Below are 27,854 nucleotides of genomic sequence, written 5' to 3' on the forward strand. Positions count from 1 at the left end.
AAAAGTGTACAACTATGCGGCAGTGTTGCCAGATCAGATTGACAGTTTCCAGCCCAATCATAACTTAAAGGACCAATATGTAATACATATACTGTACTAAATCATAAAATACGCATTACATGTCATCATAGATTAAGGAAACATGCTAAATTGAAATACTGGCTTCTCAGGCAACAACGCTACAGCCGATATGTTCTCCTTTGAAATGTCCATTCCGGTCTAGAACGTCTGTTTTCGTTTTGGCCGGTGTGATCCCGTCCACTGCCCATTTCGACACCCCGTTGCCACATATGAAACAAACTGGCACGCAATCACAGCCTTCTGTAGCCATGGAGGGAAGCTAACGAACTGGACCAACAGAGATAACATAACATTAGATTCTACTGGACCTGAAAAAGCCTCGGCACATCTCTCTGTGGTCCATGTGCAGCTGGGTTATCGAGGCAGCGAGGATTTGAGACACAGCCGGTGAAGTGATTTTGACTACTGCTGGTGGTAAGTGGATAACGCGGTCATGTTTAGAGGGTAACGCTCAAATTGCGAAAACGTGCGCTAACTGCTATGAGTCACACCGGGGGAGCGGACGGGCCACAGCTCCGATGTTTTGAATTTGGACTGCTGCTAACCATTTTAAACGCCAGCTGTCAGTCCGACATATTGTTCCTTTAAAACCTGCCCAATTCATAAAAAAACAGCCCAAATCATAACCTTTCCAGAAACCCTTATAAAACCATATAACCATTACATGCGCAATAGGAAACACATCAAATAACCAAGATAAAATGTTAGATAAAAAATCTATCGCAACCCACAAAAGAGTGCAGTCAGACAACCAAATACACAAATTCCCACGTCAATGATGATAATGACATCAAGGTAAGAAGGTCCTCCGTTATCCCTCACAATGACAGAATACAACAATTATTTCTCAAATGAAATCAGTCAATATATAGTGCGTGGGCACAAGGACGTTTACTGAATTGTGTATCTGTGTTCTTGACCGTAAAGTGACAGCTTGTTTGGTAATATTGTGAAAACGATATTTTCAATACCCTGCCAAATGTTGGAAAAAAGCAGCCAAAATCTCACCTACCAGCAAAACACTCTTCTTTCTAGGTCAACTTAATCAAAAAAGCCCAATCTGGCATCACCGCTATGCGGTTTGAATTGAGAGTATTAATGTAATTCCATTAAAGCATATCACTGTGTGTCAACACAAAGTCATACAAACCCACAAACACTAACTGTGAAGCTACACTCAGTGGGGTGTTGAAAATGACACATGCTAGTTGTTCGATAAGCCAACCAAGCCTTTATTAGGCTGTGTGTTGTGACTGGATGTGATAGAGAACCTGCTCGTCTGTCCTTGGGTCGTCCTGTTAGAGTTGGGAGGTAATTTTCTGGTTGGTTTGAAGCAGTGTTTGTTCCTTAATTAGTTTGTTCAGAGGTAGGCCGCGGGAACACAAACAGTTAACAGCCATACACACACACACACACAAAAGCACATAAGCGGGAATGCTTTTATGGTCACATTTTACAAACGAGTACATGTGCACATGCAGTGACACATGCGATACTGTGCAGCCAAGAAACACTTAAACTAATAGGCTTGCGTGCACACACATTTAGCCGTGTCACATGTGAATAAAACACTTACAAGGACGTGCACCCAAACATAATTCACACATACTCGCCATGCATACACAGTTCACAAACTCTCACACAACCACGCAAAATCACTACTGTGACTTAGAGGTTAGAATGAAGGCAAGGGACAAGTAAAAGAATCATACCACAGTGTTTGTGTTTCTTTGTGTGTGTAATGGGGTGCGTCCGTGTGGCGTTGTAAGAGACTGTCGGAACAAGTACAAGATCCCTTGGAGACAACCCTGTACCTCTCCTGTCTGTCTCTCTGACTCTCTGTCTGCGTCTCCGTGCTATCCCCGTCTCTCTGAGTTCCCCCTGACTGAACCAAGTTCATGCTTGTTTCTCTAATTCTCAATGCATCTTCAGTTGACCTTCTCTTGTGTTCGGCTTCGCTGCAATTTATGAACTGATACCGGGAGATGAAGTGTGTGTTTGAGCTGCACGTGAAAAATGACTTATCTACATGTCTCTAAGTGTGTGTGTCTTTGTAACTGGGCGCGTGTGCGTTGACAGCTCAATCAGCGTGGCCTGAACGAATGGCCATCCCATCGCCGTGCCAAGAGCAAAATGGGCACGGTGTTGCTATAGCGATAGCGCGGAGAGAGTTATCACCAGGATTACCAGAGGAGCTAACATCCCATAATTTATATTAAACTCCGCCCGTCTCTCTGCGTCTCCCCGCATCAGTCTGTCTGTCTCTCCTCGCCTTTTATTCACGCTGTCTTGGTCCCTGTATCAGCCTTTGTATGTACTATATGATTTACAGTACACTCTATCATTTGCTCTACCTGTCTGTCTATCTCTCTTTCTCTCCATGTCTCTTCCTGTCCCTTTCTGCCTGTGCCTTCTGTATGTTTCACTCTTCGGATATGGATTGATGATGTATAATTATGAATTCTACCCCACTACTTTACAAGTTTTGTACTTTCTACTTCACTACATTTAGCTGACCACTAAAGTTACTGGTTACTTTGCTGGTGAAGATTTTATATACAAACATCAGATTATAAAATTTGATGTATACAGTATGTATGTATAGACATCATATATATGTAAAACTACTCTAATTATATGAGTAGTTGGCGCAACTGAACAACCACAACATTGAACCATTATCACCTTATAAAGTTGCTTGCCTCACCTATTGTTGACAAACGATTGGCTATTAACATATCCAACTGATAGTAGCATTATTTGGATTTCTTTTTTTCTGACAACCTGACGCATATAAATCCAATATTCCCTCTTCTTTTTGCTCTGTTTTGGTTTCCACCATGTCCGAAGAAACATATCTGGCTCTTCAGCTGCTAAACTTTGCTTTGTTTACCCATAAGTTGCAGCTTGATGTTGGGCAAGTAGTGTATAGTATGTATATCAGAGCTTTTTCACTGAAAACAAATCTGCTTGCTGCGGCCAGACATTAGGTTGATGAGAGCTGAGTTTGCAGGCCAGAAAAACAAAACAATCAGCTAAAAGACACTAAAAAGCTCAGCAGAGGTGCACATTTGGGTGGTATTTCTCTGTGTTTTTTCGTCACTAAGAGCGACACCTTTTATATTACACATAGTCATTTCATCCAATGTTAGTAATAAAAACCTACTGTGCAGCTTTAAGTAAGATGCTTATTTTTGTATAGTAATAGAGTATTTTCTTAATGGTTGTCTTACAGCCTCTGTCTGTCTGTCTGTCTATGTAGCTTTGTCTCCGTCCGTGTCTCTTTCTGTCTCTCTTTCTCTCCCTCATCATTATTTATGCTGGCACACAGTATAGAGGGCTTGAAGCCAGAAGGGCCACACTATCATTGAAGCGATAATGAATTCGAGATCAAATTAAAAATTTTGATGAGGTCTATCTGGTACTAAAAGCATATTGTTGGAATCACGAGCGAGATTAACTGAATGCTCTAGGCAGGAACCGCAGTGTGTATGTGTGTGTGTGTGTAACAACATTTCCTCTTTTGAATTTATATATTCAGATCAACTGGATTCCCCCAGGATTCTCACTTTCTCTCTCTCTCATTCGCACACACACACACACACAAACACGCACACTCATAAACCGTTGGGATGCGGACCAAAATGAAATGATGTTTCAGGCAAGGATCACATTGCCAAAGCCTTTAGTGTAGCTCCAATGGCCTTGCTCACAGTTCTGCAAAGTTTTGTTTTATGGCTTCAGAGCATAGGCTAATTGACACTCCCCATAAGCATTGGGAAGGTTGCAGGGAGAAATGTTTTTTTCTTTTGAGTCTGAATTTCCAACTTCACAATGTTTTGACTTGATTCTCCATTCTAGCATAGCAGAAAGTGTTTCCTTCTGTCTGATCTCCGCCTTACACTCAAGGTCTAGTACTGCTGTTTTCTCAGCAGGATGGCCTTTGTGGTTAGTGAGTCGTCGCCACAGTGGAGGGCTCAGGTTCAATCATCCATACAGCAATAACCGCCGAAGCATACCAAGGACACTTAACCCCTACCTGTTCCAGATTATGTGTCTGACCCTGCAGCCCAGCCAGAGAGCATTTAAACTGAATTGGGGGTGAGGTAAATCAAATAGAAAATAAAAAATCGAATCATACGGATGAGTTTCCGAAAGTACACAAATCTACTCCACCAGCAACATCCTCTTGGTACAAACATATCTTAGGTCCCAGTGCTCGTTTTCTTAACTGCTGAATGTTTTAAAGTTATTTAAACTTAATCATTATTTCACACTTTTACCAATACAGTACTATTGGTTTGGATTGTCCTCTGTATCAAGTAAACTCCATCCAGTTGGAAGACTATCCAGCTAAATATGGCAGGAATCAATCAATGGTGTGCCTTGGGGACAGCTAAGTGTGATGCTAATTTCTTTATCAAAGGAACTTCATGATTAAATCACATTAATTATTAAAAGATAATAACGCCATAAAAGGAAATTTCTCATTAAGGTTTTTAACCAGTTAGACAGGTAAGCTAAAATGAAAACCTCAAATCATGGTTTTGACAGAATGGGTTAGGGGGCATCTTCTATTTTCATGTCGATAACAAGGAAACAAATATTACTTGACAAGCGATCATGTTCAATTTTAATTACAGGGAGTGTGTTTGACAGTTTTTATGGTATCAACATGCATAGTAAATTTGATTTTGGATGAATATTACAATGTAGAAAAAAAAAAAACTACATACGAGTGGAATACACTTCAATTTCGATTTTTTTTAAGATGAAAACTTTTTCCCAAGTTCATGTGTTCACACTTAAACCACTGTGTTGAGTCAGATTAGAGATCAGGAGCTTCTGCAGGAAGGCCGAGCTGGCTGTTTTAACAGGCTGCCTACGGGAGCAGATAGACTGACCAATGGACACAGAGAATGATTGATGACATCATTAAGCTGGCACGCAGCGTTCCAATGGCCCTCGCTCTGGTCAAAGCTTTAATGGGCACACGCACACACGCGCGCACACACACACACACACACACACGCACAAAGTCATTTAGTGTAGTTGTACAATGCCTGTACGCTTAAGTTTCTTTCCTGTTTGAAGTCAACATATGGGCATGTGTGTGTCTGTGTGTGTGTGTATCGGGTTGACATACAGCACTCTTCGTTGAGTCGGTATATTCGGGCAGATCGACTGAACTCCCTGGAGTTCACACACACACTCACACACTCACACACACACAGACAGACAGAGAGAGAGTTGGCTTGGTGGCCTCGCCATCTGTCCATTTATCAAGGTGCCACATGGACTCTCTGTCTCTGTCTCTCTCTGAATCATAAAGTGTTGGAGGACTGCACAGAAGGACATTGCGATTTGATGGCGTTTTTTTGTAGTTTATTTGTATTTAGTTCCGCGATTGTTTTGTTGTATTTAATAAAGTGATTACCACTCTGTCTCTCTCTTCTTTATCTTCATCTGTCTCTTTCTTTTGGTCCACTGTTTTGATATATAAAGGGTACATTTTCAAGATACATTCACTTTGTTTTCTGACTAATGTTCCAAACGACACATTAAGCTGTATTTAAGTGTTTTGACAGAGGTGACCCTTTAATAAGTCAGCTGGCTTGATGCTACCTGACAGATTGCCTCGCTCACAATGCTATTCATGAGTTCCCACTTTAGCTATTGGCTGGTCTGGATCTAAAGGTCAAATATGAGCTGTGTTCAGCTAGACAAAGCCTTTTCTCTCATTCCATTTTTGTTCAACAGGATGAAACAAAGTAGGCTAAATAAGGACACTGTGCAGAGGAGAACACAATGTTTTCTCACTCAAATGAACATGTAATGAAATACAATTATGGCCGCTCTCCGCTCTCACACACTGGCTTACCTGTTGAACTCATTCCAAAATTGTATTTATTTGCTTGCGACTGTAAAGCCAGTGGAGGTGCAAACAGACATTTTCATTGGGATCAAGTACATATTTCTGCTCTTGCATCTGTTTGATGGCTTACAATGAACATTCTTATGCCAAAGTGGATGGATTGGTGCTACTCAGGTTGTGTTTATGTAGATGCAGCATGATTTCTTTGTTGGCTTACACATTTTGGAATGAAACTGCACTGGTATTTCCATCAGCTCACACCACCGCTTCAAACATAGCAGGTACCTTAATTAAATTTTTATCAAAGTAGGTACTCAACCTTCTGTATTTTTCCACACACTTGAGTGGTAAGCCACACAGGTTTCATGTTTATACAGTGCAAATAGTTTGGAGTATACCCTTTAGTAAACAGAAATATAGTTGAATGATAATAACACTAGAAACATGTTATTGTACTACAACTCACTGCAGTTGTAGCCTAACTGGACAGATATCTCTGTCCAAAACCGTTGTCTAGATCAGGGGTGTCACAATTTTCCAACTCCATGGTTCGACTTTCAATTTAAAGGCAATAATTTAATTTGTTTTAAACTTCTATTTTTTTGTTTCAGCACTGACAGCTATGCCATTGTTAGACTATGGAGTATTGATTCCTAGAGATCAACAGATCATCGGTTTTATGCCCTGACGTTTACATTTTCAAATTCTTTAAAAAGATTAGGGCTACATGGTATCACGCCTGATACTTTAGAAAAGAGTTAACGAGGTGTACCTGAATGCACCATGAAGTCCCTGTCGACGCCCACATGCTTTACCGTACAAAGCGATGTAGACACAAAATCGATTTTAAGTAGAAATGGCGCAATAGGCTGAATTCGCCAAACAGTTCGCTGAGCGTTCTTTTCTTTCTCTTTTTTCTTTCTCTTTCCATTGGTTTCAGCAGTTTCTAAATATTCTGATTTTCAGGGAAGGAGCTCTATTGTTTGTTCATCATCTCCGACTCCGGCAGTGGCCAAAGTGCAGCTGCAGGCTACCAATAAGATACGCGTTGTCTTTGAAGTGTTTTTTCTTTTTCTTTGTCTTTTCTTTTTCTTCGGATGCGCACAAGTAGACAGGGGTGGAGAGAAAAAATAACAAGCATCGCCAATCCTACTTTTGTCGAAATCAAAAGCTCATTTCGATCGATGACAATCGAAATCGTGACACCCCTAATCAAACTGCATGATCAGAAATTGCGGCGTCTCTGTAAAACTTCAAAAGATTTAAAGAGCTTTTGTAGGCATCGCTCTATATTTATCATAGGCAGGTTCTCTGTTAGAGGCCAGAAACTGCTGCTTAAACAGAAGATGAGATGAGCTGATGTCTGGCCATTACTGAAGCCCACCATCACCCCACCTGCTCATACTATGGTATCATACTAACAATGTAGTCCTGCACTAGCTCCTCTTCCAGATGTTGCTGTGTTTGCCACTGTGTTTCACAAGATTTCAAAAACGAATTGGTCACACATGCACTTGCATTCAGTGTAAGAGAGCCTGATGTGTCAGAAATCCTTACACTTCTTGACTGGACATGTCTACACAATGTCATTATTGTATCCTGGTTGCTGACTGGTTAAAAAGGGCATCTAGCAAAGAATGTATAAAATAAAAGCCTTCTAGACAACAGCAAATTTTATTATACTCACAGTCTATTAGCTTTAGACTAGCCACTCTCTTTTGCCTCTGAGGCATTTTTTATTTTCGGAATTTCAATATTGGATTTTTGTCCCTGAGGGGAAACAGATTTCAAGTTTAAAAATAGAGGAGTAGTCTCTATATTCTTTTATATGCTTTTCAGCTAAGCCACCGCCACCAAAACACCCTATTTCAAGCTTTAAATGTACACTTGCAATGTTTACAGTTGCATAGTATTGTGGTTTTTCTTTATTGTTTTCTCTCTTGAGTGATCTTGGCATATAGCTCAAATAAAGACTCAGCAATGTTGTCAAAAAGATAGGATTCCAGTGTTACATGTAACTTGTCCTTCAAGCAACCTCAATGTGGTTATCTTGGGATTTATGAGATTTTTGAAGATGGATGTCTTTCTGTTTCACCAAAGTAGGACAGAGGTTTACTGCATAACAATAGCACTCAGCAGTACTTGCATGAGCAGAAAACGGGGTCTTCTATTCCAACAATATTGTCTAATCAAGCATGAATTGTGGATAATTTAAAGAGGACCTATTGTGCTTTTGTGATTTTTCCCTTTCCTTTAGTGTGTTATATTGTTTTTTTGTGCATGTAAAAGGCCTGCAAAGTTACAAAGAGCAAAGTCCATGCCACAGAAACACTGCTCCTGAAACGCCTTGCTTGAAGTCCCGCCTTTTCTTCGCAACATGGTGACCAACTAACACATTTGCATAATACCTGCCTAGCAGCTAGTTTGGCACGTCCTCAAACAAAGCTAGTTAGAGCGGAGCTTGAGCGGAGTCCAAAGAGTATGGTTCAGTTGACCAATCACAACGGAGTGGGCAGCAGGCCAATCAGAGCAGTCTGGGCTTTTCAGGATGGGGGGTTAGGAGCTCAAACAGAGCGTTTCAGAAAGAGGGTGGAAAAAAGGTGTTGCAGCACAGCCAATATGAGAAAAATAAAGTGTTTTCAGAACATTAAAGCAAGTAAACATGTTCTAGTATGCACCTAAAATTGTCATATCCTGTGAACATGAATAGTTGTTCCCACTGTTTGCCTTTTAGCACAGGGTAGCATAAACCGAGTTAGGAAGCTTATATTAGGGCATTAGGGGACCATGCTGGAGTAACAGTGCCCTCCATTGTGAGATGCTAAAAATAACAAAGATCAACTAGCAGAGTCACTAGTTACTTAGCAACAACCATGGAGCAGGATTGTGCACTTTGTCATGGCTTTGTCAAAAAAAAAGTTGCTCACTGAACAGTTGCTCGCGCTGGGAATACCAGCGACTGTGTTTTAGATTCAACAGAGCTTTTAACAATGCACGCCTGCTACTGAGAAGCTACAGTAGCTCGCTGAAGGTGTCTCACCCTGCTCACAAATCTTTCCCACAAAGATCCCCGCTGACTGAGGACTGATCCCTCTGTTTCCCAGTGATAGAGGTCATTCTTTTTAACTGCTTCAGGGGACAACATCAGTGACTTTTGTCCCTTTTGGGAGGCTTAGCCCATCATCACATGCAGGTAAATGTGACACTTGATTGGCTTAATGCCAGCAGCTATATTTAATTGCTCATTATAAAGTAAAGTATTTAGTGATGATGAATCCCTAAGAGCCATTAACAATCTTAAAGAGCCAATCAAAGGGTATCAGCATTATAATATCTCTGATAATGAGCTTGGTAATAGGGTTGATTGGCAGGGACCAATCAGAGCCCAAGTGAGCCAGACATATCCTAACTGCTTTGGCCAGGTTATATCCTGCCGGCGTACAACGATCTGCGCTGTCATGCTAACAAAAAAGCTTAATGAAGGTCAGTCCTCCTGTGTGTCTGGTTCACAAGAGAGACCCAGGGTAGCTGTCAAGGCTTGTGTTTAGACAGTGTCCTTTAACCAGAGGGGCAAGAGTGCACGGCCTATGCCTGCCCTGCTCAGGTGTCCCTTAGCAACATATTGTCTCCCTACCAACTCCCAGAGCGCTACTCTATAGCTGACCTCGTACTTTGACCTCTCACTGTAGTGGGCCGATAGAGAGAAAGTTTCTCTACTAAGCAAAAACTAGGGATGCACCGATCTGACTTTTTCAGTCCCAATTCCGATACCTAGGCTTTGGGTATCGGCCGATATAGAGTACAGATCCGTTGACGTGCGGCCTTGGCGGAGGTAATAACGTTCACATCACAAAATCATCATTCAGGTCTGATGCATTCAGTGTTTCATCCTATACAGTAAGATTAAAATGGGGAAGCTGCAAATGGTTCAATTTAACATTTCTATCTACATGTGGGAGTTATGTTTCAATAGTTTTAATCTCATATCGGATGCACAAAACTTTAGCCGGCGTTCATATGCTAATGCCTTGTGATGGATATAGTGAGTTTTACTTTCACAGAGGGGTTATAATTTAAGCAGAAAGAGTAGGTGTGACATTTTTCAGCTGTTCCTTGCCTCCTTCCTCTCCTCCTTCTGTTTCCCCGCCCTCACTTCCTCCGTCCCTACTTTTTTCTCCCTTGCAGTTCCATATCTCAGTGATTATTAGTTAGGTGTTGAAGCTCTCTCTCTCCCTCTCTCTCTCTCTCTCTCTCTCTCTCTCTCCCACACACACACACACACACACACACACACACACACACACACACTCACAGTGAATATTGGTTTTTATGTTAAAGTATGTGTCTCCAGCCACAGTCTGAAGCCTAGTGAAGGGAGACATGACAAACGACTTTGGCATTTAACATGACAGACGCCCTCTCTCTCTCTCTCTCTCTCTCTTTCTCTCTCTCTCTCTCTCTCTCTTTCTGTCTCGCTCCCTCTGTGCATGCGCCCGTGTGCATATGGGAGTGGGTGTGTGTTGCAAGTGTAAAACAGCGGCAGATGTGAAACCGGAACCAGTGCTGAAGCATGTTAATTATAATAAGAGCACTTAGAGAAAAGATGACAAATGCACGTGTCCCCATTAAACGTTAAAATAGGTAGTCACTGTTGTCGCTGTACTGTATGTATGAGCAGATCTTGTGTCACCTTTAAAACTGTGTTGCAAAATTCCAATTTGTGAGGTATATTGAGCAGTAATGACCAGACCTGGAGCTTGTTTATAGTGGTGTTTATCCACAGTATATTGTGTTTATGATAGAGGGGGTAATTTCGGGTCCTGAACAATCACTATCATAACTCCCGTGATGAAAGCATACAACTGCAGCATGTTGGTGAGGCGCTACACGGCAAACATTGGATTATGAAGTGTTTTGTTTCATAATTTCATAGCCAGAGGCTTGAAACTGAATTGGGATTCTTTCCACTATAAACTCAGCACTACAAAGCCATCCTGAGGAGAGGCCAGGCCAACACGCAGGCAACAGTTTGGGTCAGTGCACATGGGGAGTGTTTTCTTACCTTCGCATGTGTGCTTACTGCCATTTTCATCCTTCTTTATCTGTTACTGTGGTGTCAGTAATTTGTACACTTTAGACGCATGTTGAGAGCCGTTTCTTACCTTTACAGACGGGTCTGTGGTCACTCCAGGCTGCGAAGACTTCGGCAACTCTCTGGCAGCTGATTTTTTTACTGCCCTGAAGAACGTAGTCTTCTCCGCAACTGAACTGCACCACACCTTCAATGCTACATACAATCACACATAGAGGGAGTACACCAAATCAGACGAACAGAAATATATATGGACAAGCATTTTTTTGTAAATGCATATACTTTATGTACTTTATTTGCATCTATGTCTGAATTCAAACAATTTTAATTTAAAGTCCCTGTGTGGAAGTTTGAGCGTGCAAATTGTACCTGAAATCGCTGCCGTGGCGTTTTCCATTCTCTGGCTCTCCCGGGTCAGGGCAGGAGTTAGATGCCTGTTTCACACCACCTTCATTTACTACACAGAGACACAGACAGGCGGAGAGCCAGGGACAGACAGGTCAGAATGAGGCACAGACAAGACTTACAGTAAAGTGACTCATCTGTCATTTGGTAGCAATCAGCACAAGACAAGACGGCCGCAGGAAATTTCCGGCAATCCACTTTTAGTTTCGGTTTTGGAAGCCTGCCTGCCTCGACACTAATTCACTTTACAGGCAGGCAGGAAACAGGTGGAAGGAGAAAATCGTCAGACAGACCAGGAGATAGAGAGACAGACGGGTTAGACGGCTAGGTAGGCAGACAGACAGGGTCGACACGGCACTCCTGATACGATCTTAATTCTCGCAGAAACACAAGAGCTAATCTTGACAGTGACACTCCAAACATCACACAGACAAGACGGAACTGTACAAATACTTTGAGACTGCGACATCACAACACACATGCGTCTGACAAGATTCATCTCTACTCTTGTCTCTTCCTCTAATTACAATACTGCTGTTGACAGTATGTATGTAGCTTTTATTTATTTATTTCCCCTGTCTTTGTTTTACTACCTTTTTTTTTTTGCTTGCTTGTTTGGGTTCTTAATCTTTTCCTGTCACTCGGTCTCCCCTGCCTCCTTTTCCATACAAATAACCCCACAGCTATTATTTCATTGGCTGTCCTTTAAAGACACTACAGTATGGAATTTGTATTTCCATAAAACTCAACCATTCAGAGTCTATTATTTCTCTCAAGCATTTGAAAGTTTTAAAACTTTCAAGAAACATAGCTGCTGGGTTAACTTTGAGCAACGGACAGTATGTGTGTGTGTGTGGATGAGCAAAGAGAGAAAGGGTTGTGTGTCTTAGCATAGCTGTCAGGTAAGTGAAAGAATGCCAAACGCAAACAACTCTTCCAATTCAAAAGCTTTCCATTTTTAAACTTTTCCAATTCAAAACACATTTTAAATTAAAACTTTTTCATTAAAAGTTTTGTCTGAGAAGGAACCATCATGTGCCACAGAGCTGTTTCTAGCAGGTCACAACAAAATAAGTAGTTGTAATACAGCATCTTAATGAGCTGGAGTCCATTGATGACCTATTTTTACTCCATGTAAGGCCCCGCGTGACGGGATCTCTCGCATTTCTTAATGAGATCACGGCGAAGAGTAAAATTATTTGAATAATCCCTGAGTTCTCCTCATCGTTCATTCACACAAATTAATGTAAAATTAGGCCACTCTGAAGATTTTGATGCCTTTTTTCGTTCATCCTTTCCTAATGCCTGCTGTCAGTGGAATATTACTAGAGGGAAAAACTGTCTTGAGTGCTTATTTACTTCAACTATACAGCAAACAAAACACCCCCGTGGTGCATTTTGATATTCAAATGCACGGACTGATATTCAAAAGACAGGGAAACAACACTAATCATGCACTTTGGTGTAGTATAATATTCAGCTCATTTCTAAAGCAGCAATTCGATGAAAATGTGGCAGTATTCTGTTGATCACTTATTTCATTAGTATGATCCAATTATGTTTGATTGTGGAAGAGTATAATTCATTTTAAGTTATTTGGATGGAGAGGGACGATGTCCTCTTTGTCTCATTATTTTTGTTTTCCGCAAATCTTCACTCGATAAGTTTAAACTCATCTTCACCTAGCTTTTATGTCTAAACACTATTTATGCTGCTGTAATAAGCCACTGTTCACCTCATCTGAACAAGGTCTTTTAGTAGAGAACACAGCTCAAAAAATACTTCACTAACACAAAGCAAAAAGGAAAATGGGAAGAAAATAATACATAATGTTTTTATAATATAATAATAATGTTTAAACTGCTGAGCATTAGGCTGCAAATGGTATCTGCTATTTGAATCTCAATTTCCACTGTTTTTTTCGGGGTGGATAATAAAAAATAATGCACATCGGGGGGCATGATGAATAAACGACACGAAAATGCTAAATACTTGCCTTTAAATATCATATGTCTAGGGCTTTTATTGTGAAAGGTAAGAACAGAAGGAGTGGCTCTGGTCTATGATGCCTTTGTCAAGGTTGAAAGGAGTAATATAGTTTACCCATGGATTTATAATAAGAACTGGATACCGAGCCCCGAGATAGTGCCTATTCATTCCAATGAGAATTGCTCGTCTTGTGCCTAAGGCTAAGAAGTTTTCTAGCTTGCGGGTTTACTTCCGGGGTATGCGGCCCACTGAGTATGTGCAGTAGTGTTTCTCCCGCTGGCCCCTCCCGTAAGCTCCTTCTCGGCCCATAAACTTTAAATTATGATGACCTCGCAGATGTTTAAATCCCTTTTCTAAGATCAAGGAGTTTCAAGGAGGATCAAGAGAAGGGCCGCAGAGGGATTTTTTGCTGCAATACTGCTGCAGTGGCCAATGGAACAAATTTGGATGGAAGAGCAGCAGCACCATATCCAGGTCTTCTTATACATCTGCAAGTTTACCGTCCTGTTTTAGACTACGGAGCCTCTGAGTTGTTGTTTCATAAACACAGGCGCAACTTAACCCCTTCCGCACAACGTGATTGGTTGAAATTGACCTTGTTGCTTTTTTGCCGTGTAATATTCGTGTTGTGTGTGAAAGTATTCATGACAAAAACATCAGTTTTGAAAAAAATATATTGACCTGTAAATTAATCGCACGAAAAAAAGTGCCCCTGGTGTGTAAATGGCCTTAAGTTATTTACCGTTTTGAAATAAAAGCTAAAAAAGTATGCCCTAAGTATGCTGTTTTAGTATTGTTTTAGTATTTTTCATGTATTGTTCTGGCACTAGTTGCATAACAAGTAAAAATGTATCTTATCTTAAACAAAAATGCAGATGCCAGAGATCTCAATTAGGTGTAACGAACACAGGCCGAGTGTTAACACTGCCCATTTCTATTTCCCTCCAGCCTGTTCGGGCTATTCCACTAACATGCATGTACATGTTTAGTCCGATCAACAAACCCAGCAGGTGGTTGGTGTGTGTGTGTGTAGAGTGGATAGTTTGTTGCTTTGTTGGAGCGGCTAATTTGACCATCTGGACTATTAACACCATAACAGAGGGACTGGTTACAGTATCAGTACTGTGCGCACACACACACACACAAAAACAAAAGTCACATACTTACACACATTTGCATACATGCACATACACAAAAACCCATGTAGAGAAACATAAATATGTACATAGGCGCACACAGGTTTTGTGCTTCACTGGAGAGTTAAACCAGTCAGAGCAGAGCAAATTAACATCTGAACCAATCGGAGCCAGACTAATTAACATACAAATTCACAGCTGTAGAATCAAACCTCAACCATGACTCCCCAACCTGTCAGCAAACCTGATGAATCTGGGATGTGCCGTGTCTCTGTGCTGTGCTTAGCTCAGCTCATACAGTATTTATTCATACATAAACACAAAGTGGACGAGGAAATGAGGGAAAACAAGCAAATAAATCAGAAATGTTGCTAAAAAAAAAACATCATTAGCAAGCATGCAAACCAATTACAGACATGGACGAGCAAGGTCTACTTTTTGTGTTTTAGCATGTATGAGCGTATGTCCTTGCATCGACACGTATGTGCAAATATGTGCATGTTCAATATTTATGTACAGTGTGAACCTTTGGGTGTGCAAATGTCTGTTTAATTGATGTTTGTACTGTGTTGCTTGTGATTAAACTAGATGGGAAACATTAACATACATACATATCATCACCATTATGAGTATGAGTATAATGTGTGAGGGTATGTGCATGTACATGTGTGTGTAATATAGACAAGGACAGAGTAGAAGACGTATAACAAAGGCATAAAGAAGTGAGAAAGAAATAAAGAGGGAAATGGATGTAAGATAACTCTAAAATATGTGAGGTTTATGTGCGTACTGACAGCTTAATAAGTGGGACTTTGGTAAAAAAGAAAAAAAAGGACTGATCATGGAGATTTTTCTTGCTTTTTGTACATGTTCTCTCAATGTCAGAGTGTCGAAAAGGCTTTGAACGAAATGGAATAATACTCGTGTGACCACTTTTGCATTACGGTGCGTCAAATGACTTATGAACCATTAGCACCCTTAACCTTGATCATTTTTCTTCAGGCTGTCTTATTAACGAGTTAGATTCCATGTCTTACAACTTCACAAAGCTGGAGGAAATTGTGGTAGTTCCAAAAGAAGAGCAGTTAACTAATGGGGAATACTTATTAAGGGTGGATCCGTGGATTTTAAGTATTGTGTATAAATATTGGAATAATAAATCCAAAATTGTGCTTTAATTTGCAGCTATCTGTGAGGGGTTATACTCACATGTAGACGTGGATAATTGGAGAGAAATATTAGTTCCAATGGTATAATTTTACCATTGGCCTCTACGGCAGAGGGATGTTGTTATAAATTCAATAATTGCTTTGATGCCCTCATGTGACTTGTCTATAAAAGGTCTACACAAATATAGTTTAGGTGTGTGATCAGAAGAGGAAAGAGAAGAGAGGGATGAAGGAAATAAAGGAGAAGAGGCAGGAGGGGGCGGTAAACAATATTACAACAGCTGATTCACATCCCCTGAACAAGCCCAAAGCAATCCAAAACAAACCAGCTTATCAGAACAAGCCGTGATTAAATATATCAAAGCAAGCCATGAAGAAGCATCCATAAACCAAGACACCATGACAAAAATACATACACAAAACATCAAACAACAAAAACACACAGCAGTCAAGCAGAACGCAAAAGCATGCTCTCTTATAAAGGCTGTGGCGTATTCAACACATTTCTGTACGAAAAAAAAAGTCTAATTTTAACAGATTTTATCACAGTTTGTGTTTGATGTCTACAAAGTAACAGTGTCAATAAAGAGAGGCACAAAGTGTTGAAACTGACAGCCCTTTTAAGAGACAAAATTTACAAAAATAAAAAGGCAAAACCAAAACTAAAAAACAAAACCAGTTCAGGCCAAACCAAGCCATCACACGTTAGTTCATTAGCCATAGTGACATTAAGATGTGAACTCACATATTGAAAACTTGTTGCTGGAGTCTTTGCCAGGGAACAATTTAACGCCCCGCGATTTAAAATCTACTGATCGCTTCACTGCGGAGGAGAACAGAATACAGAAAAGAGAAGAAAAAATCAGACAACAGATTGGATAAAGTGGAAAAAAAAATGAGACCTAGCGAAGGAATTTAAAAAAAAAATGAAATAAAAGGCAGATTCTTCTCCCTCACAATGCTGAGAGAGAGAAGAGAAAAGAAAGTTACAAAGGCAAAGTATATCTTAAAATGGTGGAAACAGATAGCGAGAGGGGCCAGAGAGAAAGACAGAAGCAGACAGAGGAAAGAAAGTAGGATCTCAACAATAGCACCATTCTGGGTTTTTGTTCATGAAAAGCTTAACATTTCTCTCTCGCTGCCACTCAAACACATATATTTAGATGTCGAGGTGTTTTTGCTGGAAGCCCCATCATATTCTAAACAAAAGCTGGTAAAGGAAATTGCAGCTTTAATCAAAATGACAATGATGCAGCTCTGTAATCAAAGCATTCAGATAATGGTACGTTAGAAAATAAATGGTTCCTTTAATCAGCGTGAATCAAAGACAAGAGGAGGCAAACTGACGGAGGAGTTCTTGTCAGCAGGACCTCTGTTTTCTTACATGGGGGACATCATTTCATTAAAGGGTTAGCAGGGTTGTGCCTGAATGTTACTGAAGCTCAGCATGTATGGTTAAGAGAGGCACTATGGAAGACAAAGTGAGTGGGCGAGAGCTGTATTTGAAACCGTGCAATAATAACAAAAACAAAACACCCTGGGGTAATCTCAATTTGACTCCCTCCAGATTAGATTTTTTTCTGCTCTACCCCTGTCAAAATAAATGAATACATTACCGACATAAATAATGAAATCATAAACACAAATATATCTTGTCCTCCATGACAAAGAACAGTGACAAATCAGTTTAATGAATGTCTGATAGAGTGGCTGACACACGCTGTTGTCATAATGACCTGACTAATCCATTGAGTGGTGACAAATGGCAGATGAGTTAATGCGCTACAATTATCCTAATGTTATACAGAGGCTCCATATGTGCACATTCATCATTTACATTATATTTGACATGCTAAAATTACATCATATGTATTTTATGCCAACAATTATCCTAATGTTGCGACATACATGCGCATATTAGTGGTACTCTACTTACCATGTTGACATTATACCAAATCTATTAATGTGCTAACGATTAATCTAATGGAAAGTGGCTGAACATTAGCTCCATTCGTGTATTATTGTGTTAACTTACCAGCATGATAATTTGACAAGGGGCGAGACTTGGATTATACTGCACAAGTTGTTTGAGAGTGTGTAAATGGACGTTTGGATATAGTTTTTATGTTGTTAAACGCAGTCCCAATTTACTTCAATTCATCAAGACTGTTCTTCGTCTTTTGATTTTTTCATTCGCCGAGGAGGCATACGAGAAAAACTAACTTTTCCTCAAGAATTTAAGGTAACTCGAGGTGAGTAATTGATATAGAAGTTGTCATTTTGGTCGGTGAAGTATTCCTTTAAGTCGTGCCTGTTGAACATGCACATGTATCACAAATGCTGTTGACAAACGTGTACTAAATTGTGACAGTGAATGCACATTACACTTACATTTGCTTACATTAGACAGCCTTTTAAAAGTGCTAACACAATCTTCTTTCATAAATTAACTGCAAGTGATCCCTCGTTAATTAAACAACTCCTAGACATTATCACTTTTTCTCATATGACAAAAATACCTCATGTAACACACTTGACAACAAACAACACATCGGAATATACAGGTTTTCATCTAACCGCAGGCAGTGTAAGTCAAAACAAAAGCTAAACTTTGTGGTGCGATTTATCTCGCTTTTTATTGTGGTTCAGCTCAGAATGTCCCTTTGTGTGAGGCGAGGGGATGAGAATTCATGTCCTTTTATCGCTGTAAATAAAAACTCACAAGGTTCTGTGCTTTAAAAGGTCTACTGTGATACCTGCAGATCACAAGAACACGGTGATTTATTTCAAAACTTAATAGAGTTTGGTTTGAAAGCGCATTAGCTCTAGGCCTTGATGTATTTTGAAGCAGTATAATGATGTCCACATTTGTGATGACGTCTTCACTAAACGTATACTCTCTTTCAAGAAGACGAATGACAATGCAATTCTTCATAAATAAGTTAAACTAATCATGAACACATATGAATTTCCCTTACACCTTTAAAAAAAAGTCTGTCATAAATTCTCCATTAATGAGTTCGCTCCAAGCAACTCATGTATCACAGCAGTTTACGTCTGCCTCGAAGCGCAGCACACAAATAAACCAAATGCAAAAACACTTTAACTAACTTCACAGCAATCCACCTACACAAAGAATAAAATGTACTATTCCTGACACTGGTGTCATAGTTATTCAAAATGAGGGGGAGCACGCTTGATATCTGATACTTCCTCTCACATAAGAAGTGCCTTTCACTGCATTTCATTTATAATATATAATAGCAGAGATTCATACGTCCCCGGCTTATTCTAATGTTTTCAGGTCGTTTCACAAACAATTGGAACAACTACAGCTGTATTTAAAAACTATACTTCACAATAAACTAAGACAAAAGTGGAGTGAATATATTTCCCGTTCCACTGCATTGCTCACATGACAACAATTTTGGATGGATAAAGAAAACATTTTTTAGTCCCTCTAACATTGGGTGGTATAGATTTTATTTGTACACATGAAAAACAAATAGTATAGCACAACATAAAGTGGTGACAAACAATTCATTATGTAATTGTATGGCTGCCTTCAGATTAAACTCGTATTTGAAAATGTCCCAAGTGTCAGAAATTAAGAACATTCATCAACAGACTTGTTATTTTTGACAACAAGGGGAAGCTCTGATCTAGATCAAAGTCTTATAATCAGGTTTGAAATGTATTTCTCCCCTCTTAGGCAGCCAAATCGGGGAATCTGGGCCAAAAAATTGTTAAAAGTCAGATTTGTCTGTGCAAATTCGTTCACTGTATCAAGCCCCCGTTAATATGCATCATAAAACCTGTCCTGTGTGAATATGCATCAAAGTTAAATATGCACATGTTAATATTCTAGCCTACAAGCAGCAGCTCTACTGCAAACAACAGATGGAAGGGCAGATGCATTTAAGTAAACCATATTTATGAAGTAAAATACTCCATATTTAACAAAACTATATTTAACTAGCGACGGAAAAAATAAAAAACTGAACTAAGGTATAACAGAAAGAGAACAGACATTAAACACTTTGATAAAATACACACTGATCCATATGTTTTTTACAAAAAGCATCTCCTTGAGTCTGATGTAGGCTTAATACTGTACTTTCAAACCAAAACTAAATATATTCTCTCTCAAAATGTATTACCAAAAAATACACCTACTCTGTTACCCAAGGCAGGATGAAGCTCAGTGACTCACTTATTTTAGTCATACTTGCCTGTTAACCACAATGCCATCTGGATTTCACATTTCTTAAGAGTGCTAGTGTTGAGCAGTGAGATATTCTCTCTAAGGAGGTGATGCGAGCAGACAGGCATCATGCACTTTAATTGAACTCACCAGCTTTTGGGCTAGATGCCCCCTCGCTGGAGTTTTAGTGTACCCACATGGGAAAGCAAATATTTACTGCCGTCTATGGTAAGGTGATCTAGATCACTAAAATATCATGGAAGGGTTTAGAAACTCGGCTCCAAACACAGACGTATCTGTCTTATTTCCAAAATTGAACAGTCACATTCCCATGGTAAACAGGCGGAAATGAGCAACTCCCCCTCTCTAGCATCTAAACAGCTCCTAAAACAACACCTAAAATGTCCTTATACTTGGGTGCAACTACATGATAGTGTTATAAACCATTTATTAACTGTTTATATACTGCTAATACTGTAATTGCTGAATAGGGGGGTTAAACTATTAACTGTGATTGGTCTGGACAGGTCCACGCTAAAGAAAGGTTTTGAGTAGTTCAGACTGGCTGTTTAAGTCAAAGAGGCGGTAAAGATTTGATGTAGTTGACAACTACTAATCAGTCAAATGAAACAGTCCATGCACTTCCTGCAAGAGGTGTTGAACTACCAGCTAATGCTTATAAGAAGTAGAGACTTTTAAAGCAATAGTTTGACGTCTGCTAGAGAGAGTTAGATGAGACGGAAGTCCAGCAAAAGGACAGAGCTAGGCTAGTTGTTTCCTCCTGTTTACAGTCTTTATGCTAAGCTAAGCTAACCGGCTGCTGGCTGCAGCTTCACATTTAACAGAGAGATATGAGAATGGCATGTCCTAAAATAACAAACTATTTATTTAAGTGACGTGAAATCTAGTAAATAACTTCTGAAAAAATAAAAAAAAATAAAACCAGAAGCTCGGATTACAACACACACAGAGGGACTTCATTCTCTGCTCAGGATGCCATTACTCCACCATATCTTTAAATAGCAAATAGTTGATTGCTGCTATATTAATGCTCTGAATATATTGATTTTAGCACCTTTAATGGTGCATTTTCTGTCACAGTTTAATATGTATATATAAAAGACTCTAGCTGGACTAGCTGGCTCAAATGTTATTTGAACTAGTCAGAAGGTCGTGATAGAAATATGAGTAACTGTGTGTAGGCTACGATGCTAAATACATGCCTCGGCCTACATTGGGTTAATCACAGTTTTAATATACAGTAAGCTATTAGTGAGTGCAATCAGTGGGTGGGAACACTCCACATCTGATGAGACATTTTGTAACTACAGACCAGCAATCATATCATATCACCAGATTGTGTCTATGCAAACTGGTTGCATTAATACAACCGAGTACATTCGCTGCTCTTTTTGATATAGCAACAGCAGAAAAAAAGGAGAAAGCCACTACTGGCAAAATGTAAGCTCCAAAATAACATAAAAGATGATAAAGGGGTAGTTCATAGATTGATGAGCTCATATATGAACCCCCCTGAGGCCTACAGTGTATCTGAACTTAGTTTGACTAATGGTTCTTAAGCTGAAGCTGACAAAGGAAAAGGACTTGGGGATTTATTTACATGAAAAACTAAATAGTATATTCCACATGTGTTAAATGCACTGTTGTTTTCTTGGCTGTAATTATTCAGAGCATTCCAAGATGTGTGCACTTGATCATGAGCAGGTTTGAGGCATTGCGAGAGTCATATCAAAGGTACCATGCAGTCGACAATATCCAATATGTCAGCCTCCCTGAGGGGTATACTGTCTCGCTGCTCCAGTTGAATAATGTCCCCGTACCAGTGGTTGACTGGTGTTTCTTTTGTACTGACTGACTTATTTTGTTGCCATAGCATTGGCTGACTGATAATGCCGTCAGTTGTTCATTAAGAGCCAATCACCGCCCTGCAGACACAGAAACTCATGAATACGTAACGAGGAGAGATGATGGAGGGATGTGATTGGTAGGTTGTGCCGCAGGGAAGGAAACAGATTGCTCACACCTGACACACGCATAGACACAAGACAAACTGGCACACGCACGTGCACTTAGATGCAAACAAACACACACAGCTGCACATACTCATTGCGTATACAGAGAAGCACACATATTGATAGATTCATCATCTTAAAGTAGACGCAAATACATACAGAAACACCCACTTGTAAATGCACAGAAGTGTATAGAGAGCAGGAGACTCGCCAGCAGTGGCGAGAGTGAGTTCACACATACAGATACGTTAGCACACAATTATGTATGTGGACAGGAACACAGATAGACACACATATGTCCAAGGACACATACTGTATATATATATATATATATATATATATATATACACTGTATGTATACTCTAAGCACACTGACACACATACAGGCACACACAGCGACACAGTCCGCACATCCACAGGTGTTGAGGGTGTAGGGTTGGGCATTAGAGCAGAGTGCCATGCGGGGAAAAGAGTGTTGACAGAATATCAAATCAATGTAACTCTCAGTATTTGCTAAACCCAATCCATACTGAAGATTGTATTTCCCTGTTATATTCAGACAGAATCGGCAGAGAAAGAACTGAACACAGAGCCCCAAAGAATGAGTAAACAATTGTAAATTACAGAGGAAAGGAAGCCAGTGGACCCCTGATCTAGAAGGACTTCTGTGTCTTTATCTTATCTTTCAATGATAAAAATGAAAGGTTTCCAGTATGTAAACAGACTTCAAGCATTTGTGTGCCTGCGGTGCATAGTAATTATTGCAAAACACTTTCTGAGCAAGGAAACAGCATCACAGAATACCAAATGAATGACTACAGTAGGTGAAGTCTTTACATCGAATTAGAAGTGATTTAGAGTTAAACTCACATTTGCATAAAAGGTATTGCATTGTTCCTATTTCCTGTGCAGGGGCCATTGTTAAAATAGTCACAGGTTAGGGTCAGGGTCAAGATGCTACTGAAATACAGGAATGAGACGATCGGTGTGACATTTTCATTATGCTGATGTTGGAGAAAAAATGCTTTCTTCACATTGCTGAAAGAGCCTATTGATTTCGAGGTGACGACTGAAGGTCAGTGAGAGCAGTCAGTCCGACCGTTCCCTCCATTCTGTCATGGGGACATCATGTTTCATCTTCCTAGTTAGTTACAGTTAGGGCTGTCAATCGATTAAAATAGTTAATCTCGACTAATCGCAAATTAATCACACATTTTTTATCTGTTTAAAATGTACCTTAAAGGGAGATTTGTCAAGTATTTAATACTCTTATCAACATGGGAGTGGACAATAATGCTTGCTTTATGCAAATGTATGCCTGTATTTATTATTGGAACTCAATAAACAACACAAAACAATGACAAATATTGTCCAGAAACCCTCACAGGTACTGCCTTTAGCATAAAAAATATGCTCAAATCATAACAAGCCAAGCTGAAGCCCAACAGGCAACAACAGCTGTCAGTGTGTCAGTGTGCTGACTTGACTACGACTTGCCCCAAACTGCATGGGATTATAATAAAAATGGCATGTCTGTAAAGGGGAGACTCGTAGAACCAATTTTCATTTGCATATGTTGAAGTCAGAGGTCAAGGGACCCCTTTGAAAATGGCCAGTTTTTCCTCGCAAAAATTTGTATTATATCGTTATTTAGCCTCCTTCGCAACAAGCTAGTATGACATGGTTGGTACCAGTAGATTTCTTAGGTTTTCTAGTTTCATATGATACCAGTATCTTTACTAGCTTTAAAACTGTGCTGGCTACAACCAAAAGTTGCGTTAAAAAAATTGTAGCATTAAAACAAATTTGCGCTACGCATTATCGCGTTAACTTTGACAGCCCTAATTACAGTTTAAAAAAAAACACCTGAATGATTTCCAAAACATTTTTCCTGTGCGCTGAACACAAGACAGTCCTCTGTGTCTTACCATAACAATACAGCCTTATTACTGTAATAAAAAGGAATACAACAGCAATATATTTGATTGGACCATCCTAACCCAGCTGAGGTCTTTTACAGGCTGTACCATGGCATCCCCCTTTTTGTTGCTTATTGTTTGAAATTAAGGTGCCACCAACAGCTATCTCTGGACCACTCGGCTGCCTATTATTGAGCAGCTGAAGTAACATTTGTCAGCAAAATAAGCAAAAATATGTTGCGTTTGTTTTTTTAACCACAAACTCAGTAACTGCATGAGGCCAGTGTGCTTTAGGTGTGGTTTTAGAAATTTCAATGGATGTTTTTCAGCTTTTTTTTCCCAACATGATGACAGGCATGAATTCAAGCTTTGGTTGCTCAAGGTTGCTGTTCTGTCTGAAGAACACTGAATGGCACTGCATACTTTTAAAAGTTACTGTTTGAGCCAACAGGGGGTGAGTATTTGATGCTTACAATATTTGCATCACTTAAAAGCTGAAATATATAACATCCAGTGGTGATAGGTGCAGAGCAAACACAGGGAAATTGTTATGGAAGGTTGTGTGGAAGCCTGCGATTTAATTAGCTGATTGGAATCTGCCTTTGCAAAACCTTGAAAACGCACCTGCTAGCACAGAGTCATACTCCTGCATTTATGCTAAATTTCAATGTATGAAAATATAAAATATGATGTGAAAATGCTGGAGGACAACCCCCAGGGCACTAGCTTGCTTTCAGCATGAATTAGAAGAGGTGCAGACATGTCAAACCAATCAACATTAGCAAAGTGTGAAATGGGTTTAAGTGTTTTGTGATCACCACACAAATGGGTATAGATATTATTAGTTAAAATCATTACGGACATCAACTTAAACATGGTTTATATGTAAGAGGCCAATTTGCACTTTTTATAGTATTAATATTAATTGTTCCAGCTTTGCACATATAGTGAAACTGATGAAAGACGGCTACATTGACACAGCATTTGGGGTGTGTAAATACATGTAAAAGACAAGGCCATCATTCACCTACAATACCAGAGTACAAGGTCTGTAACAACCTTTATCTTGAATGCATTATAATAGCACAAAATTCCACTTAAAATGTTCAGTAATTTGTCTAAAACCAGCACTACACAGTTTTAAAACATCGTTGAAATTATGCATTACAAAAACAACCTCTGCTGTTTGAGAGAGAATAATAATGTAGCAATGATGCAGTGAAAAGGATCCTCTGATGACCCGGTATATTTCTCTGAATCATATCCTTTCAGCCATGTTTAATTCTCCCCCTCCTCCCCGTTTGCTTCAAATACTGATCACACCTTTTTCTTAAGTCTGTTTAACAGATTTAGACATGGAGATTCTAGTGAGGTTCATTTGGTGCTTTTAATCATCGTGTTTTCTGGTAAACTGAGACATCCTGACTTTGAGGCATTGCCAGGATCTCTTCATCCTTACTTTTTATCCGCTCCCTCAACCTCCACTTTCTGTAATGTTAATGCTCATTAATAAGAGCCAGACATTATTTCTCAGTGTTCAGACTAAAATTCGTACAGTAAATGGAAACACTGGCAACCATTCAATTGACAAGATGGCTGGCTGACTGACCTGCTAACTGGCGGACTGCCAGACCCAAATGGCTGACTGACTAGATCCTCTAAGCTTTTACCTGACACTGTTAACCGAGCTACTTACAGTAAGTGAAACTGTAGAAAAATTCTGATTGACCAGTAGATTGACTGGATGACTTTGTGAATGACAATTACACTGTAAGAATATAGCTGGTTTTTAATGCGTGATGGTATGCACTGCAATTTGTTTCAATAGGCTCCAGCTGAAAAACTGCATAGCTGTCTGGCTAACCGAATGGCTGCGTTTCATCAGGAGTAAAATTGAGTAAAACTAAATGATACTGTGATGAAAATGTTGCATGAGAGATTCATGAAAACACATGAGGAAAAAAAGGGGGCAAATATAACTTGTAGAGATGCCCCTATCACTCTTTTTTGCTGCAGATACCTACCGCAGATTGTTGATGAGCCATATCGACCGATACAGATCATTTTTGTCTTTCAAATGTTGTTTTTAAATTGAAATGTTCCTTTCACTTTGTTATAGTCATCTGTTGTTGTTATTTGCATAAAACACACAAATACAAATGATAGGAGATACAATTTGTATTTTTATTGATAAATAAAATTTTGGCATTAGTAGTTCTAACGATATATTATTAGATGCTTACAGCGAGTGTTAGGAAGTTAAACAAGTCATAATTCCTTCTCTAATATCTATTTTATATTGCTGTGAAAACATCTCCTTCAAACAACTGGATTTATTCTAGTTTCTCGCCAAAATCTACATTTTACAAGATTACATTTGAACACATCATCATAATGTTAGAATTTACCTTTGCCCAATACAATTTTTTACATAAGTCTGTCTTAAATTCTCCAGCCATTGTTAAAAAAACAGGCCAAAACAACTTGCGGGCCAGCGTTAGCTAACATTTTCAAAGAATTATCCTGCCTCCACCTGCAGAAATATGTCATCATGTTTACTAACAGAAAAGGGCTCTATAGCATGACATAACTGCCGCACCTATTTACGGTTGCAAAGCTATGATGAATTACTGTTTCGGAAGAAGGGTTTAGCAAAGGGTTTAATCAATTTATCGCGATTACATGGATTTCCAACAACTTTCATATCAGTTACCTGAATGAACCGTAGCTTACAGGTGGCTGAATAGCTGAGTATGTGTGACTCAATGGCTGGCTATGGCTCCTCCCCCCAGTTCTTGATATAAATAATTACATAGTGAGAATGTTTTTCTTGAAAAATTGATGACCCTGAAACTGATAGAAGTTGACCTTTTTAAAGGGTAAATTCACTGTAAAATTGTCTTCTCATATATTATTCCTGTGGCCTTTGTGGTCGTTTGGCAACATGAATCACTGGTTTTCTAGCTTTAGGGGAGAGCTGTTCATGTTCCTTTTTTATTTAACAGGCAAGATGACTGAGAACACGTTCCCATTTCCAGCTGCAGCCTAAGGGTGTATTTGCTGGGGGGTGAGACCATACTGTTACGCACCCAGTCACATCTGGAAGCTGGCTTGATCTACCACAGTCACTACACATGGCAATGCAACAGCTGGGCATCAGCACTTTGCTGAAGGGAACTTTGAGCATCACTCAGTCTTTTACCACAATGCGGTTTCCCCAACCTGTCCACAAGCTGATGTAACTCAAGCGACCAGCTGTCCATTATCAAAATTTGATCTGTAGAAATGGTGCATTGAGTCAAATCAGTGTCATAATGAATGAATGCACACAGGATTTAAAATGTATTCCAAGATTTAAATATAAATGACTCTCTCTATAAAACTATTTTTCAATACACACAAAAAATAGTTATCATTGTATATAAATGTATTAAATATATGTAATAGAAATCCACAAATATATGTATTTAAGTTTGTATATAAATGTAACAACATCCAAATGTGTTTGATTAAAATTGCAAATTCTTTAAATACATATATTTAAATATATTTGTGCACATTGAAAAATATTTTTGTGGAGAGTAATTTATATATAAATCCTGAAATGCATTTGCAAATCCTTTTGTGTGCATTTATTCATTATGACATAGATCTGACCCCATGATGGCATGCATATAATAAAGATCAAACTTGTGCCATAAAGCATTCAATCTGATTTGTTGTTTCAGTGGCTTCTAAATGGCTTTAGATCTCAAACGATAATTACAGTAATGAAGCTTTTAGCTTTTAAAGGTTCAAGCAGGAAGACAATTATCCGTCTAATTTGATCATCTCATTAGGGATCCACCTCAGTTATTATCCAATGACTTTACTGGGAACTGTTGTCAACAAATGATCATCCTGGCTGAGTGATGTTTAAACTATTTGATCTGTTATGTCTCACCACTGTCA

General features: G+C 39.3%; 1 protein-coding gene across 8 annotated transcripts in view; it reads right to left on the reverse strand.

Annotated features, from left to right (window-relative positions):
- Window positions 1-27,854, reverse strand: part of csmd3b (CUB and Sushi multiple domains 3b) — a 408,609-nt gene that overhangs the window by 144,500 nt on the left and 236,255 nt on the right. For 6 of the 8 annotated variants that reach the window (XM_074614488.1, XM_074614493.1, XM_074614491.1 and 3 more), the window contains 3 exons: window positions 16,493-16,570; window positions 11,418-11,505; window positions 11,119-11,243 (listed from right to left, as the gene is read on the reverse strand). In XM_074614488.1, coding sequence (XP_074470589.1) covers window positions 11,119-11,243; window positions 11,418-11,505; window positions 16,493-16,570 — 291 coding nt within the window. The remainder of the gene's footprint in view (window positions 1-11,118; window positions 11,244-11,417; window positions 11,506-16,492; window positions 16,571-27,854) is intronic. The other 2 variants (XM_074614494.1, XM_074614492.1) reach the window with 1 other exon arrangement.

The sequence above is a fragment of the Sebastes fasciatus genome, chromosome 17, assembly GCF_043250625.1.
Source record: "Sebastes fasciatus isolate fSebFas1 chromosome 17, fSebFas1.pri, whole genome shotgun sequence".
In the NCBI taxonomy this organism is placed as follows: Eukaryota; Metazoa; Chordata; class Actinopteri; order Perciformes; family Sebastidae; genus Sebastes; species Sebastes fasciatus.